Raw genomic sequence first — 18,414 nt, forward strand, 5'->3', positions numbered from 1 at the left:
AAAGCATCACATGGTTGAACGCTCTGTTGAATCCCAGCTGGGCTTTTAGACAACTTTGATCGTCCACCTTTTTGCCTGAAAATCTTTTTTCTTGCACCAGTAAACACGTGTAAACAACACTGCCTTTGCTAGCATACAGCGAGGCTATCATTTTTCAGATTTGGAATCCAAAAAGCTTTATTGTCATTTTACCTCAAAGTGGAACAAAATGAAACAGAAAGGCAGTCTGCCAGGGTTGCCGTTGACAGCGACCTGTTTTCACAGAAGGAAAAAAAGGAACATACGGAAGACGAGCACAGGTGAAAGTGAGATGTCAGGCGGGGGAACATTACAGCGCAGATGCACGTCGGCGTTGACGATGGGGTCGTGTACTGCGTCATTTGAGTCTGTGGCTGCCACGTCAAAACACGTCTCGTTTCCTTGGAGATGACTTGCTGGCTCCTAAGCAGGAACACGAAGCACGGAAGAATGAGAAGGGAGGTGTAGGGAGATAACAGGGCAGCGGGAGGGCTCAAGCGTCTGTTGGAACCAACATTCAGGAGATAAGAGTCTAAAATAATTCTGCTTTGGAAACAGGCCGAGAATAATTTCTGTCTTCCGCTGGAGCTCTCAATGGCTTTCATTTGGCCCAATGGGCGATAGATTCTTCGAGGCGAGCCGCCAACTTCTCCATGTTGCTATCCAATATCCAAAGTTTGGACATTTAGGTGCATTGTTATCATAAGTCCAATTGTCTATCCATCACTCCACTCCAGCCATCTGTCAATTCACCATTCAAGTCAATGAGTTTGTGGAACATTATTTAGTGCAAGACAAATGCAAATAGCCTCTGCAAATGGAGAAGATGGAGAGAGAGAGAGAGAGAGAGAGAGAGAGAGAGAGGAAGAAGGAGGTGAGGACAGACTGTCAGCAGCCAGAAGGAGATAGATTGCATGATGGATAAAAGGCAGAGACCAATGAAATATGCATCAGGGGGCTCTTGTGAAATTTTAATCCACACTGTTGACTGGAGGTTGACCCCGGCGTGACCCAACACTTGCAGGAGGGGAAATGTGTGCCGCGGGGAGTGGTGAGCGGGCCAAGGCGAGGTCAGGGGAGGGCGGTAAAGTGGTGGAATGGCCGGGAGGATAGGGTGTAATGAGCCTGGCGGCAGGTGGACACATGTCATCTTGTCTGAGTGGCTTCACTCGTAACTACTTCATTTTATACAACTGCGTGTGATTTATTATTTAATTTAAAATCTCTTATTTAATAATTATTTTTTATTAATTATTGAATTTATTTATGATTTAATTTGTTTATTATTTAGTTGATTTTATAATGTATGTATTTATCATTTGATTGATTAATGATTTAATTTATCATTTATTAACCGGCTTTCCGTTGCTTGGACACGCCAGTGATTCCGGCGAGATGGCAAAATGATAAATCTCCCGTACAGCTTATTCACGGAGCCAAGCTGACCTTTAGCGCGAGAGCCAGAACGCCACAACGACAAGAGAAGACAGAGCGAGAGGAAGCGGAAGGGGATGAAAAAGCAAAGAAGTCACGTGTGATGGGCTTAAAGGGAGCAGATGGGATAGATGATGAGAATGAGAATGAGGACGAGGTGATAGAAGAGGGGGGTGGGTGTATGTCCATGATGACTAGATGGAGCTGGCTGCCTGGGTGTGAATTGAGAGGGAAATTATGATGGAGACAGAAAAACCCAGACATTGACAGCGAGAGGGACCGAGAGCTTGTTTCCACACCAAAGCAATCAAGAGGTGAGAAGAGAAAGTGGACAAGTCGTCAACGGTGGTCTTCAAGAACATTTATAACAGTCCCACGTGCGGCACCTGTCGCGTCTTTAATAAAGTCTTCGTGCTGATGGGGGGGGGCACTTGGCTCTCGGATGGCGACGACACCAGCGGCAACGACGCCCTCTGGCACTTAACGAGACAAAAAAAGACATTTGGGTTGATTGGCACAAAGTTTCTCCATCCTCCTCCCCTTGCCCTCATCTTCCCCCTTTCCCATCCCATATCTTCTGCCTTCCGTCTTTGTCACTCTTGAAAGCGCTGTCGCAGCACCGACATCTGACAAAACATCGTCTGCGCCGTGGAAGTTCACCGGTGGAAGCTTCCTGTTATCCCCGCGTAGCGCTCACCTGCACTTTGACAATTGTCATTACATCCAATCCATCGTGTCGGGGGGCCTCCCGGTGGGACGGCGACAACCCAACAGTTTGTTACTCCCAACAAAGCACTCTCTCTGTTTTTTTTTTTTTTCCCCTCAGACAATCCCGCTCTGCATTAAGTGCATGGGAGTGACTCGGGAACAGTAGCGGGCGTTGGGGGGGGGGGCTTTTATCGTTGTAATTTGCAGCCACGCGTCGGGCAAGGCGAGCGGTCGGCGGCGACACCGAAGTGCACTTTCCTCGGGTTGAAATTGACAAGCCAATCACGGATGAATAAATAAAACAAAACAACTCAGCTCTCGGTAGATGCAAAATGAGTGAGGGAGGGGGTGATGTATTTCTCACGCCCAGACGTGGGAGTCAGTGCGGTTTGCCATTTTGGATGGTGAGTTGGCAAATATGCACATTTTTGGGGGGCAAGAGAAGAAAATGGCGGAGGATAAAATGTCACAGTTGATGGACGGTAAAGGTCCATCCTCCGGCGAAAGATGGAGATGAAGGAGAAGACGGAGGGAAAAAGTCACCGGGAGAAAGGCGAGGGATTATGGAGGAGAGGAGAATAAAAGGGGGCTGGAGATGGAGGGAATATTTGGTGAAAGGTGAAGAGGGTCAGGTAGATTTCAATAGCAGATGGAAGGAGAGAGGAATGAGGAAAGGTTAAGGGAGATTTTGTTAGATGTGATTTTATTTATTCCTTCCCGACTCTCTTTCTAATGGGGACTTAAAGTCGCCGTGAGGCTACCTTGGGAACCGAAATGTGCAGTTGGACTTGTAGCGGGTTGTTGTTATTCGTGCACAATTATCCCTCTGTGATTATTTGGCTGCAACAGATTAATGGCGTTTCCATTCATTTCAATGGGGAAAGATATTTTGAGTTACAAAGTTAGGTTTTTCGCTTGTACTTGTTTTTGTGCCCAACTGACCTATATAGGGTTTTTTTTGTTCTGATGCCAATATTACACATAAAATCACGATATATATATGTTTTATTTTAATGAATATATTTTTGTCCCTTAATGCCTACAATCAATATAATAACATCAGATTTTTTTCAGATTTGAAAAGACCCAATATTGAAAGACACCTCCGCTGTAGAGAATGAAATCTTCTGCTGTGGATTTGCACGTGTAGATTGGATTGTGAGTGTGTGAGGCCATGAATCTGTCCTTCGAACCGCCGCCGTCTCCATGGCTGTACGCCGCGTGTGAATCACGGACGGCAAGCGAGCCCATAAAGCCCCGTGAGCTGTTAGCGGCGATGGCTGTTAGGAATGATCACAGCCTGCATCTCCCCACCTCCCTTCCCCGTAGGCCCATCTTGACGACTTGGCCGGGCGCACGGTCACGGCTGACGGCGGTCCCGATGGCCATCACGTCAGCGGCAATGATGGAATATATGAAATATGGGCTCTTTGTCTGTGCTGTTGGACGGGGTGGAGGTTAGAGGAAGAGGTCAGGGAAAGGGTGAAGGCAAAAGGAAAATTGCCTGTTTGGAAAGAAAGCCTCGCTCTGCCTACATCTTTTTTATCCTCGCCCCCCCCCCCCCCCCCGTACAGTGAAAGACATTTGTCAGAGCTGATGCGAGGCTGTTAATAATGCATGGTGGTCGATATTATCAAAGCCGATGCCGGCGTCGTATTTAAAAGCTACGACTTGAGGATGGATGAGGCAGCACGTTAGAGTGCAAGGGTCTGCAACCTGTGGCGCTTTTATCCTTGGCTCGATAAATATTTAATTCTAAATTACTTTGTTGTGTCTCTAATGCAAGTTTGCATTTGAAGGTTATTTTGGAACCATATTAAAAACATCACTCGGGCATCACAAATGACAGTGTGAAAATGAAGGTGACGTCAGCGCCGCCGATGTGGCTGAGGTTCAGTCACAGATAACACTTTAATCGTGTGAAATACAGATTTTAATAGGCTGTTTGGTTCAAAGAGTAAAAAAAAAAATGTGTTAAGTGACTAGTGCAACGTAAGCACACTGCAAAAGAAGCTCAACAGTGCCCCCGACAGGTGATATGGTATTACCGTCACTTTTTTATCTAGTCCCTTTGTGAGTCCTCTTTTTTGGGGGTGTAATGGTGGAAATTTATCAGAAGTATGATCGGCTCATAAAAATGAAATGTTCCGCCGCCTCTACAGGATCTGCTGAAGGATATACGAGGCTGAGGGGGTTTAAGGTGAACTCCAAGCTGGCTCCTGTCCAAACTATTCTTTGCCAAGGTTAGACTATCCGTTGGCCTTTTATGCACACACACACACCTTGGCATTATCTTGCCATAAGCAAGGTTAAGGTTAGATTACATGTCTCTTTTTATGTGACTTGGGAATTTATTTATTTATTTATGTCTTGTTTTATTTATTTATTTTGGGAAAGCTCCGTATTTTCAAGAAATCCATCAAATATTTTCGAGATGAAAAGTTACATATCTTCCAGGGGGGAAAAGTCAAAACCTTCTGGAAATTAAGAAGACACACCATAAATGCAAACATAGCAGACAGTCAGCACCATCCATCAGTGGAGGGGCTCACGGGGCCCCTGGGTGCCCCCTGGCAAGTTCAAACCAGCAATCCCCTCACTGGTGGAGCACAAAGAAGGTGACCCCGAGCTACGGCAAGGAGAAGGGTAATAATAATAATCATCATCATCATCATCCCTCTGGGTGTATCCAAGCGCTTGGATGGAGATGGCAAGGGCGGGCGGCGGCGGCGGCATTAAAGGTGTCCTCTTTTTGCCGATTGGATTTCTCTTTCGGCATTTTAAAACATCTGTGCATGTGTGTGTGTGAGTGGGCAAATATAGAATGCGTCATCGAATGTCTGAGATCATCACTGTTACAGGACGATGATTATCACGTTTGTTGTCACCTACAAACATCGGGTTCTCGCCCTGTAGGTGTCAGTAGTCCAAAGTTTATGGCTTGGCTGACATTTCTAGAACCAGTCAGTCCGGGTAAAAAGTTTCAGACCCCCTGCCGTAGAGTGCTTTCTAACTTCAATGGCTGATTTGTGATTTCACGGAACGAACTAAAATGGAATGTTTTTTCCCTGCATTTGCTTTGTTGATCCTGGCATTTTCCAAATAAACAATTCCGTCTTTGACGGAAGCCATTCTTAGCCGGGAGCATGGCGGCGGCTGTGTCGCGAGTGACAGAAGTGGCTCATCGCCGTCAGGTCGTCTTTGTCTCGGCAGACTAATTACGGAGTAATGGCTGTCAATGATGTCAGGGAATTGATGCAGCGCGACACATGCTAACGGCGCTCAGGGGTCTCACGGAGCCTCGCTAACTCAATGCGCTGCTTATTTATAGAGCACGTGAACGGGCCCGAGAGCGCTGAGATTTATGTTACCCTGTAAAAAAAAAAAAAAAAAAGAACGAAAGAAAATGTGATTAGTCTCAAGCGCTTGTCGGATAGGAAGGATAAAAGACAAACATACATCTGCGGCCGATGCATGCCTCCATGGGACCCCGTGCAATATTTGATTTTAGGGCCCTCTGCCAATAACATTGAATGACTTACTCCTAAAGTAATTCGATCTAGATATGAACACTCAATATATTAATACTTCAGCCAATCACAAGTCCCTAACCACTAGCTTATTCCCCTTTTTTTTTTTTACGATTTGTCTGGTGTTTGCAGTTTCACGACAGGGGGACCCCGAGATGACCCCCATTAAACAGTCCGGTACATTTTTTTAATTAGTGAGAACTGGCGCGAAACGACGTGACGCCTTCATATTAATGGGACTTTAATTGAGGTCGTTGGCGGGTCCCCCGTTGAGGCTTTCAACCTCTAAAATGGCTGACGTGCCCGTAAGGGTGGCGGGAGCGGTAAGACGACCCAGTGACCCCCAAAGTGCACTATTTAAATGATGACAGCCATCTCTGTTATTCATGTGAGGATGTCACCTTGTTGACAATGACAATCCCCCGCAGTGTGTGTGTGTGCGCGTTTTCTACATCATGCTTAATTACACTTGTGCTAACTGACTTGTGGGGACACAGCAGCCTGCCCGTGAATGCGGATCCATCTGATTGTTTTGTGTGTAAAGAAGGTGGCTTGCACATGCACTTTAAAAGTGAAGGTCAACGCCGTCAGGATAATTAATGTCGGCCGCTTTTCACAAAATGTTGAATCACAGGCTGGAACCGCTCCCTCCAGAGGATCTCTTGTTCAATTTCATTTAAGCCGCAGAGCAAGGAAATGGAAAAGAGAAACGCAAAAAGCCGTGATGTCTTATTATTATTATTATTATTATTATTATTATTATTATTATTATTATTATTATTATTACATCAAGCCTTAAAAAAATACCTGAAATGAAATATGTACGCTTGTGTAATTTTGAGAGACTGATATTCGGGATCATGATTGTGATTCGCTACTTTATTTTTGTCTTTTTTTTCTTTTCTTTTTTTTACGGCAGGGTCCACCCACCTCATTTTTGATCAGGCTAATGTAATGGCTACCTAAACTGTCCTCTGACAAAGACCCCACCTACTCCGGCAAATCATGATTCCAGGAAGCTCCGAAGCCGGCTTCGGTGAGGAAAACAAGACCTTTCTTTTGCCTTCAAAACGTTGCCTGCCTGGTGCTTTTAAAGGAAATTGTCTTAATCGTGCTGCGTGCTGACGAGACCTTTCCAAATGATGATTTACTGTTAGCCGATAGCGCTAGCTTCTGCAGCTAGCATTAACATTCAAGCTGCTGTGAACTCGCCGCCATTGCTTTTTCTTGAACAACAACATAAACGTCTGTAGTTCGTATTCACTGAATGTTTGATTGTGGCGTCTGTCAACGTATTCGCACTAATAATGTGACAGCTCTGGCGCATCTAAGCAGTGACAAAATGTACAAACTGCGGTCATTGGACTAAGCGGCCACGCTCAGAGTTCCTATTGGTTAGAAGCTGTAGCGGCTTTCTGTTTACAAGCGAAGCTGCTGGTGCACTCACTCATCTTCCTGCTACAGGAAATGTAGGCACACTAAATGCTATCAATGAGTCGTTAAGGAACCTAAATTGCCTGTTTTTGCAATGTGGGAGTTGACTGGAGCAAGCATGAGGAGAACATGCAAACTCCAGGAAGGGAGAATTCAAAAACATTCAATTGTGGTTGTAAATGGCATTCTACTAATACTTTCAATATCTATTTGAATTGGATTTATTGTTCAGTCCTAATCTTGACAGTTAATTATGACATTGCTATCTCCTATATTATGCCCTAATGTTTCTTCTAATGTCTGCTGCCAGGTGCAGGCCGGACGATGTGGCTTCTGTGGATCTTACTATTGTCGCCGATCGCCGCAGCTTCTGGTGCCGGGGCAGACTCCAAGGCCGTCACCACTACCCTCACCACTAAGTGGGCTGACACGCCTCTGCTCCTGGAGGCCAGGTGGGAATAAAAAAAAAAAAAAAAACACTGCTTAAATTGTCCATTTAAACATTTACTAAAGCGCAATCACAACTTTCTCTTGCTTCATCGTCTTCAGTGAGTTCCTGGCAGAGGAGAGCCAGGATAAATTTTGGGACTTTGTTGAAGTCAGTCAGAACATAGAGGACCACGATGGTGAGCGGTGATGTTCGCAATTTCTGTCAAAATAGCTGTCCCTTTTAATGGTTAAAAATGGATTCATTTGATTGATTCTTATTCCAATGCCTCGTTTGCTTCTCGCTCTCCAGCCAACACAGACCAGGCCTATTACGAGCTGATAGTGCAGACAGCAAGCACCTTGCTCAGCTCTGTCCAAGTTAACATGCTCAAGTTCGCCCTGTCACTCAGAGCCTACTCGGCAACAGTGCACTCCTTCCAGCAGGTATTGTCAATTTAACCTTTTGGTGTGATTGTTTTTTTTATCCGGCGTTTAATGATCCTGCTGTGCCTCTAGATTGCGTCCAATGAGCCTCCTCCTGTCGACTGTTCAGCCTTTTTCAGCGTCCACGGAGAGAAGACGTGCGATCCCAACAACTTGGAAGCGCTCCTGAAAACGGCGTCAGAAAGGTAGCGACAAACTGCAACAAATCGCCAAGACTCCTGATAATAATTGACCTCTCTGTCACCCTCCCAGGCCCAAGCCTTATCTTTTTAAAGGCGACCATAAATATCCCGGATCAAAGTCGGACGCTCCCGTCGTCATCCTGTACGCCGAGTTGGGGAAAGCGCAATTCCGGGAACTTCACCTGGCCGTCGTGGACAAAGTCGGCAAAGGCCTGGCCACTTACGTGCTCCGTCATTATGTTGCTGTAGGTGTTATATTCAGTTTGTCCTTTTTAAATTGTCATGAATCGTCCTTCACGGCTCATTTTTCCTGGTAGAAACCAAGCGCAAAGAGGGTCTCTCTCTCCGGATATGGAGTGGAGTTGGCCATCAAAAACCAAGAGTACAAGGCAAAGGATGACACACAAGTCCAAGGTACACACGCGTGCACACAAGACCACACTCTATGTGGTTAATTAATTGATTGCGGTTTTAGGGGCTGAGGGGAACGCCACGATGATCAGAGAGAACGATCCGGTGGATGAGGTCCAGGGATTCCTTTTTGGCCGACTCAAGTGAGCCAAGCACACTTTTTTATTTTTTCCCTCACCACAGAATAAGAACTTGTTATCAGAGGAGCATTGTGTATCTCCAGAACACTTTACCCAGAATTGAAAGAACAGCTGAAGGAGCTGAGGAAACATTTAGTGGAAAGCACCAATGAAATGGCGCCACTCAAAGTCTGGGAAATGCAAGGTGAGTTTCGGGGTGTTCCAAAATGATTTTGAATCCTTTTGAAATGCAGCCATATAAGTAACAAGTACAAGTAAGAGACTCCGAAGAGTCGGCAGGGATGAAACACATCCTCAGCTTACAGTTTAACACCAGCCGGCATTATATCTGTCACTTGCCATTTTGAAGGAATCTATTTTATGACGTTGTAAAGACCCCCCATGCGGCTCTGCGTCCATTAGTTTGTCGCCAAAGTTGACAAATGGCGCCTTTGCGGTGGCAAAGTCCCGCGTCGCTGTCTCATCATAAAATACTGCCTTGTTCATTCACCTCGGTTGTATTGTGATTTCCCGAGCCGTATCACATCAAGTACATCTCCATATCATCAGTTGAGTTGATAATGCGCTAATAGGATGGATGAAATGACTAAATTAAAAAAAAAAGTTATGAATAAAATGAGAATGAATGTAAAGTGGAGTTAATATTGCTTCGTGCCAGTTTTGCCTCTGAGCTGGTGTCATCATGCAGGCCAAGTCGCAACCTGTCAACAGACTCGCCAATCAATAATCGGGGTCGATTGTCAAGAGGTCACATCTTCGGGGAGATGCTGCAGCATTAAAGCCGCATTGATTCACATTTTACAGCACCCTTGAAATAATCTACTTTCACACACTTTCTTTCCACTCCCGCCAATTCGTATGCATTCCGGCGTACTTGGGAAGTGTCTCCTCAAGGCCGCACAGGGGTGTGTGTGTGGGGGGCGGGGGGCTGAGCTGCGTGTTCAAAGTATCAGGTGGGCATCGGTCAGGTCTTTATCTGCAACCCTGCCTGGGCTGGTTCAAGCTGACCTCGAGGTCCATGATACAGCAGGACATCTAAAATAGATGCTTAGAAAATTTAAAAGGACAATTATCGTAAAATGCTGATTCAATAAAAAAAAATTTGCACCTCCTATTTTACAGACTTGAGTTTCCAGACAGCTGCCCGCATCCTGGCTGCCCCAGCAGCCGAAGCCCTTAATGTTATGAAGGACCTCAGTCAGAACTTCCCCAACAAGGCCAGGTAAACGCGCACATAGAAGCACCTGCGTGATGAAGTTCCACTCATTTAAATATGTCCATCTCCCCTCGTAGGTCCATCACCAAAACAGTGGTCAGCGCCGAGATACGCAAAGAGATTGGCGAAAACCAGAAGGTACCACTTGAGTTTCTCACCTATGTCACAAGCCGTTTCAAATTTTGAATAACGTCAATCGAATCGCTTTTCATTGTGCTGGTGTCGTTTTATTTTCGACGCTTGTCTTTAAATGCAACAGATAAAAAAAAAATTGTGAAAGTGTGGGGGGAAAAAAGATAAGTACCACAAATCAATATTGCACAAAGCCCTCAAACCACCTCCTCGTCTTTAGGGTCCAAGGGGAAATATCTCAAAATGAGGACCACTTCCACTTTTTTTTTTTTTTTTAATATTACTTAAAGTGTGGACGAAAGCACCCGCGTGACATTTTCTCTGTCTGTTTGTTTGAGCGAGATGCACAATATTTATTTCCTCTGCGTCCTGTTGTAATTGCGGCGCTCCCAAGTTTGATTAAACTGACATCTTTGTCTCTCCCTAATGAAATTGAACGGGCGCCAGGCAGCGACTTCCAGCAATGTCACGCAGGCAATAATTAGCTTGTTTAGCTCGGGCTTGGAATTGCTCAACTAACGGACTCTTGAGCAATGCTGACAGGGCTTGTTTGTGTTGACCATCTAATAGCGTTAGACGGTTTCAGAAACTGGGGAATGGCTCCCTCAAGTGGTACACCAAATCACTTAGACCGACTACTCTACTGTATATTAATCTCAGACATGATGGTGGACCTTGGTTTAAAGGGTTTGACAACCACTGAAGTAACAAACAAAATGAAAGATGGATGGATTCAACCGTGGGATTCTGATGAATTTTGGGTTCATTTGTCCTCTTTCAGTTCTTCAAAGGAACGCTGGGGCTGCACCCGGGCGACTCTGCCTTGTTCATCAACGGCCTGCACATCGATCTGGACTCACAAGACATTTTCAGGTACTCGCACTTGAGTATTTAGCAAACCAACCAGCTGTTTTGTCCTTCTGCTGCTGTGATTATTATTTTTATTTTCTGGCATTATTTGTCATTTGTATACAAATATGCTTAACTCGGGCAAACTCTGAGCTGTTTTATGTTGTCTCCTAGTGTGTTTGAGGTGCTGCGCAGCGAGGCGCAAGTGATGGACGGTCTCCGCTCGCTGCTCATCGAAACGCCCTACATCCACGACATCCTCAAGCTCAACGTGCAGCCGACAGACTCCGACTACGCCGTCGACATCCGCAACCCCGCCATTAGCGTGAGAGATAGAGCATCGACTCCTCCACTCATCACGTTGATCATTTCAGATCATCACCTTGTGTCGTGTGTGTGTGTGTTTTAGTGGATTAACAACTTGGAGATAGACCACAAGTACAGCTCGTGGCCTTATAATGTTCAGGAGTTGCTCAGGCCCACCTTCCCCGGAGTGATCAGGCAGATCCGCAAGAACTTCCACAATCTGGTAGGACGCCACCCGCCAAACCAAGCCAGAATGAAGAGCAAGACTTGAACTTTATTTGGTACGTTTGTGTGTAGGTGATCATTCTGGATCCGACTCAGGAGAGCGCCGTGGAGCTGCTAAGTGTCGCCGAGATGTTCTATTCCAACAACATCCCGCTCAGGTAGCTGCTTTCGAGACCACCAAACATTTACATATTTTACAGCACAATATTTGACTCAATAATCACTATAATCACATTTAGCATGATGACAATAATTATGATTAAGCGGCCATTTTTTTGTAAAAATGTAAATATTTGACAGGAAAAAGGTGAAATATTTGATTGTTTTGATCATATTTCTTGTCCTATAATTACGATGACATTTTAAAGAGATGAGCACAACACTACTGGACTTTTTGGCATCAATTTCGTTTTTTTATGCATGGTTGGGAGGACCTTTAAAATGTCTGCACCTGACATCTTTGGTGAATGCTGATGAAGTGAGCAGCACACGCTCCGCATCCAAATAAGAAAGCCACCTATGTGTGTGTGTGTGTTTTGTAGGATCGGGCTTGTGTTTGTGGTGTCTGATGAAGACAACATCAACGGAATGGAGGACGCGGGCGTGGCCCTGCTGCGCGCTTACAACTACATCAGCGACGAGGTGGACAGCCACAGCGCTTTCGACGCAGTCGTCTCGGTGAGTCCAAGCCGCCGATACACCACAACTTTGTTGTCCTTGTCACCTCATCTTTTTTTTTGTTTCCTCCAATTTCCTCCTTAAGATGTTCAACCATGTCCCTCCTGGAGGGCGACTGACGGTCAGCAATGTGATTAAAGTTTTGGAGAAGAGGTTCCCCTACGTAGAGGTCAGCAGCGTCCTGGGAGCTGACTCCACCTACGACAATAACAGAAAGGTGAAGCGGCCCGCTCAAATCTGGTTTGCGCGGACGTTCGCTGGAATTGTCTTTTGTGCACATTTTTAGGAAGGACGGGCCTACTATGAGCAAACCGGGGTGGGCCCACTGCCGGTGGTCATGTACAACGGAATACCCTTTCCGCGCGAGCACCTTGAGCCGGACGAACTGGAGACGGTCACCATGCAGAAGATCCTGGAGACCACTTCTTTCTACCAGAGGGCCGTCTACTTGGTCAGTTGGAGCGCAAATGATGCTCGCTTCTCCACACCCACTCGAATCCACTGATTTGCGCTGTTTGCTAATGACTTGTTTTAATCTCTGCTGTGCTGACTTGCGCTAAACTAATGAGATCGAATGCTGAGCTAACAGTCGAGGGAGAGAGCCCGCTGCCGATTGGCTGACGACAAAAGGAACAAAACAATTCGTTTTCTCGTTTGGAAGCAATTTGAATCGAAGGGAATGGGTCTTTGTTTCTCTTTTTGAATTCATCATAAGCGACGTTCATTCATAGGGCGAGCTGGCCAGCGATCACGACGTGGTGGACTTCATCATGAACCAGCCCAACGTCGTCCCTCGCATCAACTCCCGAGTGCTGTCCACCACCAGAACCTACCTGGACCTCTCCGACACCAGTCAGTCCATTTTTGATAACGGCCCTAAAGTGTCATAGGGGAGCCTCTTATCCAAATCCCCTTTTTTTTATTTTTTTATTCTTAGACAACCATTTTGTGGACGATTACGCTCGCTTCTCCACTTTGAACATGCGGGAGAAGAGCACCGCCGTGGCCAACAGCATCAATTACATGACCAAGAAAGGTCAGCACTTTAAAACGGGACTTCTTAGTGGCCTTCACTTGTGAGCAAAACGCACGATAACACATCAACCCAGCGTGAAACTTTCTTGTCTCGCTCAGCAGATGATGGCTACATTCGGCCTGTGACTTTCTGGGTGGTGGGAGACTTTGACATGCCTTCGGGACGCCGCCTCCTCTACGATGCCATCAGACACATGGTGACGACATTTTCTTTTTTTATCCCATTTTTGCTGGACTTTCCTTTCTTTTATAATTCACATAAAACAGAAAAGCGCAAGCGTTTTCCCAGCCAAGTCTCAGCTGACGTTTCTGGTCACCGACAGAAAACGAGCAACAACGTACGCCTCGGCATGATCAGCAACCCGTCGGCCGAGCTGTCGGCTGAGTCCAGCCGCGTGACGCGCGCCATCTGGGCCGCCATGCAGACGCAGTCCGCCAACAACGCCAAGAACTTTATCACCAAATTGGCCAAAGAAGAAACGGCAGCGGCACTGCACAAAGGAACCGACATTACAGAGTTCGCTGTTGGGGTGAGGTTCAACTCGCCTCTTCGTCTATGTTCATGTTGTGGCAAAAAATTAACAGTTTCATGTGTTTTTTTTCCCCCCATTAGGGGATGGACTTGTCGTTGTTCAAGAGTGCGTACGAGAGTCACAAATTTGACTTCCTGCTTTCCCATGCCGCCTATTGCCGAGACGTCCTCAAGCTAAAGAAGGGCCAGCGAGCCGTCATCAGCAACGGACGAGTGAGTTCTTATTTTCTTTGCTGGCTTTCTTCCTCACTTGACGCGTTCCCTTCTTCACGCCGCAGATTATCGGGCCACTGGAGGAGGACGAGGTCTTCAACCAGGATGACTTCCTCTTGCTGGAAAGCATCATCCTCAAAACTTCAGGCCAGCGCATCAAAAGCAAAGTGCAGCAGTTTGGCATCGAGGAGGACAGGTATTTTTTTTTAACACTCCTGTTATCTACGTGTCTTGTTCGAGCGTTCACAGGCATATATTCTTTATCCTCTGCAAAAATGGTGCCCCTTGTTTCTGCCAGGGCCAGCGACTTGGTGATGAAGGTGGACGCTCTGCTCTCGTCTCAGCCCAAAGGGGAGGCGCGTATCGAGTATAGCTTTGCCGACGACCGCCACAGGTGTGACCTTGTGACCGGAAAACGCAAGCAAACGCGAGCGGATCGATAACTTTGCGCTTGTCGGCAGTGCTGTGAAGATCCGCCCCAAGGAGGGAGACGTATACTTTGACGTCATCGCCGTGGTAGATCCTGTGACGCGGGATACTCAGAAACTGGCTCCTTTCCTGATGGTAAGTCCATGTGTGCTAAGACTTAACCAACTTCATCTTCCGCTCGTCTCCTGTCTTCTTCGACACTGTCGTTTGCTTTCAGGTTCTGAAGCAACTCGTCAACGTCAATCTGCGTGTCTTCATGAACTGCCAGTCCAAACTTTCTGACATGCCTCTCAAGAGGTACCTAGGATAAAATGTTTTTAAATGTTTTTAGCGTAACGTTAGCATTTTAGGAAGTTGTGCCCGTTCATATTTGAGGCTAATTTATTTCCCCGCCTCCTCTCCAGTTTTTACCGCTATGTGCTGGAGGCCGAGGTGGCGTTCCAGGCGGACGGCAGCTTTTCTCCCGGCCCGATGGCGCAGTTCCTGGACATGCCCCAGTCGCCGCTTTTCACGCTGAATCTCAACACTCCGGAGAGCTGGATGGTGGAGTCCGTGCGCACGCGCTACGACTTAGACAACATCTACCTGGAGGAGGTAACCTTCATACTGTGACCGTGAGATTTTTTTTATTCTGCTTATTTGACGCCGATTGTCTTGCGATGCGGCAGGTGGAGAACGTCGTCGCGGCGCAGTACGAGCTGGAGCACCTTCTCCTGGAGGGTCACTGTTTCGACGTCAGCTCAGGCCAGCCGCCGCGCGGCCTCCAGTTCACGCTGGGCACCACCTCCGAGCCCGTCATTGTGGACACCATCGTCATGGCAAACCTTGTACGCTGCTTCCCGTCGGACGTCGTCACAAATGCTTTGACTTGGCCGTCAATGTGGTGAAATGTGCTCCGCAGGGTTATTTCCAGCTCAAGGCCAATCCGGGTGCCTGGAACCTGAAGCTGAGGAAAGGCAGATCTGATGAAATCTATAAGATTTACAGGTGATGACAGTGACAATCGCCCTTGGGCAGGAATTCTTTAGGCATCCTTATTTTTGGGCCCAATACTGGCCAGTAAAAGTGTTTGCCCTTTGCAGTCACGACGGGACGGACTCTCCGACAGACTCGGACGACATCATCGTGGTCCTGAACAACTTCAAGAGCCGAATCATTAAGGTCAAGGTGAGTTGGCGTGCAAAGTTAACCCGGCGTGGTTTCTTCCGCCTGAGTTTCCGCCTTCATCCGATAACCCGCGCATGCACACGCGTGTGTCCGTCAGGTCCAGAAGAAAGCAGACAAGTTCAACGAGGAGCTGCTGAGCGACAGCAGCGCCGAGGAAAACGACACCGGCTTCTGGAAGTCTCTGACAAGGTAAGCTCAAACTTTTTGAACAAAAGTAAGAGTAATTTTAAATGTCAAAATGTCTGTCTTTGTCAACAACAACAACAAAAAAAATATATATATATTAAAAAAAAGATATCTCGACCTTGAAAGCCTTCTCCTCTCCCCCACAGAGGTTTCACGGGCGGCAAGAAGACAGAGGAGGCCAAGCAAGATAAAGAGGATGTCATCAACATCTTCTCTGTGGCCTCAGGTCACCTGTACGAGCGCTTCCTCAGGATCATGATGCTGTCTGTCCTGAAGAACACCAAGACGCCCGTCAAGTTCTGGTTCCTCAAGAACTACCTGTCGCCAACCTTCAAGGTGAGGCCTTGTCCATCGCTACTTGCCTTTAATATCACACGCTATGCTTGAAAGCTTGTTTTTGATTATCCGTAGGAATTCATCCCCCACATGGCCAAGAAGTACGGCTTCCAGTACGAACTGGTGCAGTACAAGTGGCCCCGCTGGCTCCACCAGCAGACAGAGAAGCAGAGGATCATCTGGGGCTACAAGATCCTTTTCCTGGATGTCCTGTTCCCGCTCGCTGTCGACAAGATCCTCTTTGTGGATGCTGACCAGGTCCATGAAAAAAAAAAAAAAAAAAATCACATTTCTGACAAACATTTCTTTGTTTGTAAATGTTACTTTTCTTTTGCTCTCCCTCGTGTGTATAATTTGTTGTTCTTGTGGGCGTTCAGATCGTGCGTACTGACCTGAAGGAGCTGCGGGACTTTGATCTGGAAGGGGCGCCGTACGGCTACACGCCTTTCTGCGAGAGCAGACGCGAGATGGACGGATATCGATTCTGGAAGTCCGGATACTGGGCCAGTCATTTGGCAGGACGCAAGTACCACATCAGGTACATGAGACACACAAAAAAAAAAAAAACAGGTCGGTGATGTGGCCTCATGTGTGCTGCGTTCCCTCCAGCGCCCTCTACGTTGTGGACCTGAAGAAGTTCAGGAAGATCGCAGCCGGGGATCGACTACGTGGTCAGTACCAAGGCCTCAGCCAGGACCCCAACAGTCTGTCCAACCTGGACCAGGTAGATGCACGGCACACACCTCCAAGTTGCATGCAACTCTTTTGAATGACTCTCTTTTTTTTCCTCTTTTTTTTTTTTTCCCTGAAAGGATCTTCCAAACAACATGATCCACCAAGTGCCCATCAAGTCTCTGCCTCAGGAGTGGTTGTGGTGTGAGACGTGGTGCGACAACGCCTCCAAGAAAAAGGCCAAAACTATAGACTTGGTAAACAACATGCACCACAAATCAGAAAAATAAACTCATAGTTTCAAATAACTGAAAGTAAAATTGAAAAGATCAATCAAGTGTCACATTGATTTGCTTCTGCTTGTTTTTGTAGTGTAACAACCCAATGACGAAGGAGCCCAAGCTTCAGGCGGCCGTGCGGATCGTGACCGAGTGGAGCGACTACGACCAGGAAGTCAAACGGCTGCAGATGCTCGTCCAACAGGAAGTGACGCAGAAGAACACCACAGCAGAGTCGTCCAGCACAGGTACAACATTAGAAATTGACACCCACTAACCCACGCACAGACACACACACATAGAAGGCCGACTAGATGAAGCTACTCCTCAAACTTCAACATAGATCTCTTTAACGTTTGCCTCTTTCAGACAAACACACAGAGCTGTGAGGACCCATATCTTATCAGGACGGACGCCAAAGCCAGCTCTGTTTCAAGAGTGCACATAACGACTGTCCACAAGATGGCTACTCCCATAATCAAGGCGTGTTTGTTTCACGGCACAGCCGCCTCACACTTTTGAGCTTCTGGGTTCCTTCAGGGTTTTTGGCCTTCTGTGGGGAGTTTTCCGGAGTACCCGGACTTTGGTGATTTTCTCCAGCAAACACCCCACCGCCCTGATGCATGTTAGTTTCATTCAACAATGAACACAATTGGCAATAGTGATTGTTTCCTCTATCTGTTCCCTGCGATCGGCTGGCGACCGGTCCAAGGTGGACCCCCGCCTCTTTCCCAGTCAACTGGGATGGGCTCCAATTTATGAGAGTATGTGTGAGAAAATGTTAGTTGTGAAAGATAGTCTATCCAATTCCATTTTTGTGATCACTATGATGTCCATGCTTGGTAACTTTGTTTTCAATGGCACAATGTGGTGTGGTTAGAACTTCTTACCTTTTTTTAAACTGCATTATTGTCACTGACTTGGTGAATGAAGAATTTTCTTGAGTGCTGGCACAGAGGGCAATAAATTTGTGGAATAATTCCTGTATGACTGTGTTTTTGTTGTCATATTTTTGTTTAATAAAAAATGCCTACAATGGTTGACTTTGACATTTGGCATTCTTTTTCTTTCAAACCTTTTCTCTGAAAATTATAAATAAATGTTTCTCGCTTTTAATATAGGTCATAATAGAGAATCATGCATACATATAATGTAATATAATGTAATATATAATAAATGTAATATATAATCTAATATAAAATATAATACAAAATATATAATGTAGCCATGCTGTGGGGCAAAAATACACATCCACGTAAGACACTGAACCGAAACCTTCCAATTTGAGGGTTAGCAGAGGTTTTGAATTGGTATGTCGCCCCCTCGTGGTAAAGGTTGGAAACACATTCTTAAACCAGTTAGATATATTTTGATATTAATGAATCTTCGCGAACGAACCTGAAACTTGGTGTACCTAATGGAGTGTCCGT

At 46.3% G+C, this 18,414-nt stretch overlaps 1 protein-coding gene across 6 annotated transcripts in view; it reads left to right on the top strand.

Annotated features, from left to right (window-relative positions):
• Positions 1-17,966, top strand: part of uggt1 (UDP-glucose glycoprotein glucosyltransferase 1) — an 83,007-nt gene extending 65,041 nt beyond the window's left edge. For 2 of the 6 annotated variants that reach the window (XM_085932130.1, XM_085932132.1), the window contains 40 exons: positions 4,323-4,403; positions 6,610-6,726; positions 7,435-7,576; positions 7,674-7,750; positions 7,864-7,997; positions 8,070-8,182; positions 8,250-8,424; positions 8,497-8,593; positions 8,655-8,733; positions 8,814-8,914; positions 9,853-9,952; positions 10,024-10,084; positions 10,860-10,951; positions 11,102-11,252; positions 11,337-11,456; positions 11,531-11,616; positions 12,001-12,136; positions 12,222-12,353; positions 12,423-12,587; positions 12,868-12,988; positions 13,074-13,172; positions 13,271-13,368; positions 13,495-13,701; positions 13,785-13,916; positions 13,982-14,112; positions 14,215-14,310; positions 14,378-14,480; positions 14,563-14,642; positions 14,750-14,939; positions 15,014-15,172; positions 15,247-15,332; positions 15,428-15,512; positions 15,610-15,701; positions 15,845-16,034; positions 16,110-16,292; positions 16,412-16,572; positions 16,644-16,758; positions 16,847-16,963; positions 17,079-17,232; positions 17,354-17,966. In XM_085932130.1, the coding sequence (XP_085788256.1) occupies positions 6,696-6,726; positions 7,435-7,576; positions 7,674-7,750; positions 7,864-7,997; positions 8,070-8,182; positions 8,250-8,424; positions 8,497-8,593; positions 8,655-8,733; positions 8,814-8,914; positions 9,853-9,952; positions 10,024-10,084; positions 10,860-10,951; positions 11,102-11,252; positions 11,337-11,456; positions 11,531-11,616; positions 12,001-12,136; positions 12,222-12,353; positions 12,423-12,587; positions 12,868-12,988; positions 13,074-13,172; positions 13,271-13,368; positions 13,495-13,701; positions 13,785-13,916; positions 13,982-14,112; positions 14,215-14,310; positions 14,378-14,480; positions 14,563-14,642; positions 14,750-14,939; positions 15,014-15,172; positions 15,247-15,332; positions 15,428-15,512; positions 15,610-15,701; positions 15,845-16,034; positions 16,110-16,292; positions 16,412-16,572; positions 16,644-16,758; positions 16,847-16,963; positions 17,079-17,232; positions 17,354-17,373 (4,611 nt within the window). In that variant the 5' untranslated portion in view covers positions 4,323-4,403; positions 6,610-6,695 and the 3' untranslated portion in view covers positions 17,374-17,966. Of the gene's footprint in view, positions 1-4,045; positions 4,404-6,609; positions 6,727-6,852; positions 7,160-7,434; positions 7,577-7,673; positions 7,751-7,863; positions 7,998-8,069; positions 8,183-8,249; positions 8,425-8,496; positions 8,594-8,654; positions 8,734-8,813; positions 8,915-9,852; positions 9,953-10,023; positions 10,085-10,859; positions 10,952-11,101; positions 11,253-11,336; positions 11,457-11,530; positions 11,617-12,000; positions 12,137-12,221; positions 12,354-12,422; positions 12,588-12,867; positions 12,989-13,073; positions 13,173-13,270; positions 13,369-13,494; positions 13,702-13,784; positions 13,917-13,981; positions 14,113-14,214; positions 14,311-14,377; positions 14,481-14,562; positions 14,643-14,749; positions 14,940-15,013; positions 15,173-15,246; positions 15,333-15,427; positions 15,513-15,609; positions 15,702-15,844; positions 16,035-16,109; positions 16,293-16,411; positions 16,573-16,643; positions 16,759-16,846; positions 16,964-17,078; positions 17,233-17,353 lie in introns of those variants that run through there. The other 4 variants (XM_085932135.1, XM_085932134.1, XM_085932133.1 and 1 more) reach the window with 4 other exon arrangements.
• The last annotated feature ends 448 nt before the right edge of the window (positions 17,967-18,414 follow it).

Source organism: Syngnathus leptorhynchus, chromosome 15 (assembly GCF_054491065.1).
Source record: "Syngnathus leptorhynchus isolate UIUO chromosome 15, UIUO_Slep, whole genome shotgun sequence".
NCBI classification, from domain to species: Eukaryota; Metazoa; Chordata; class Actinopteri; order Syngnathiformes; family Syngnathidae; genus Syngnathus; species Syngnathus leptorhynchus.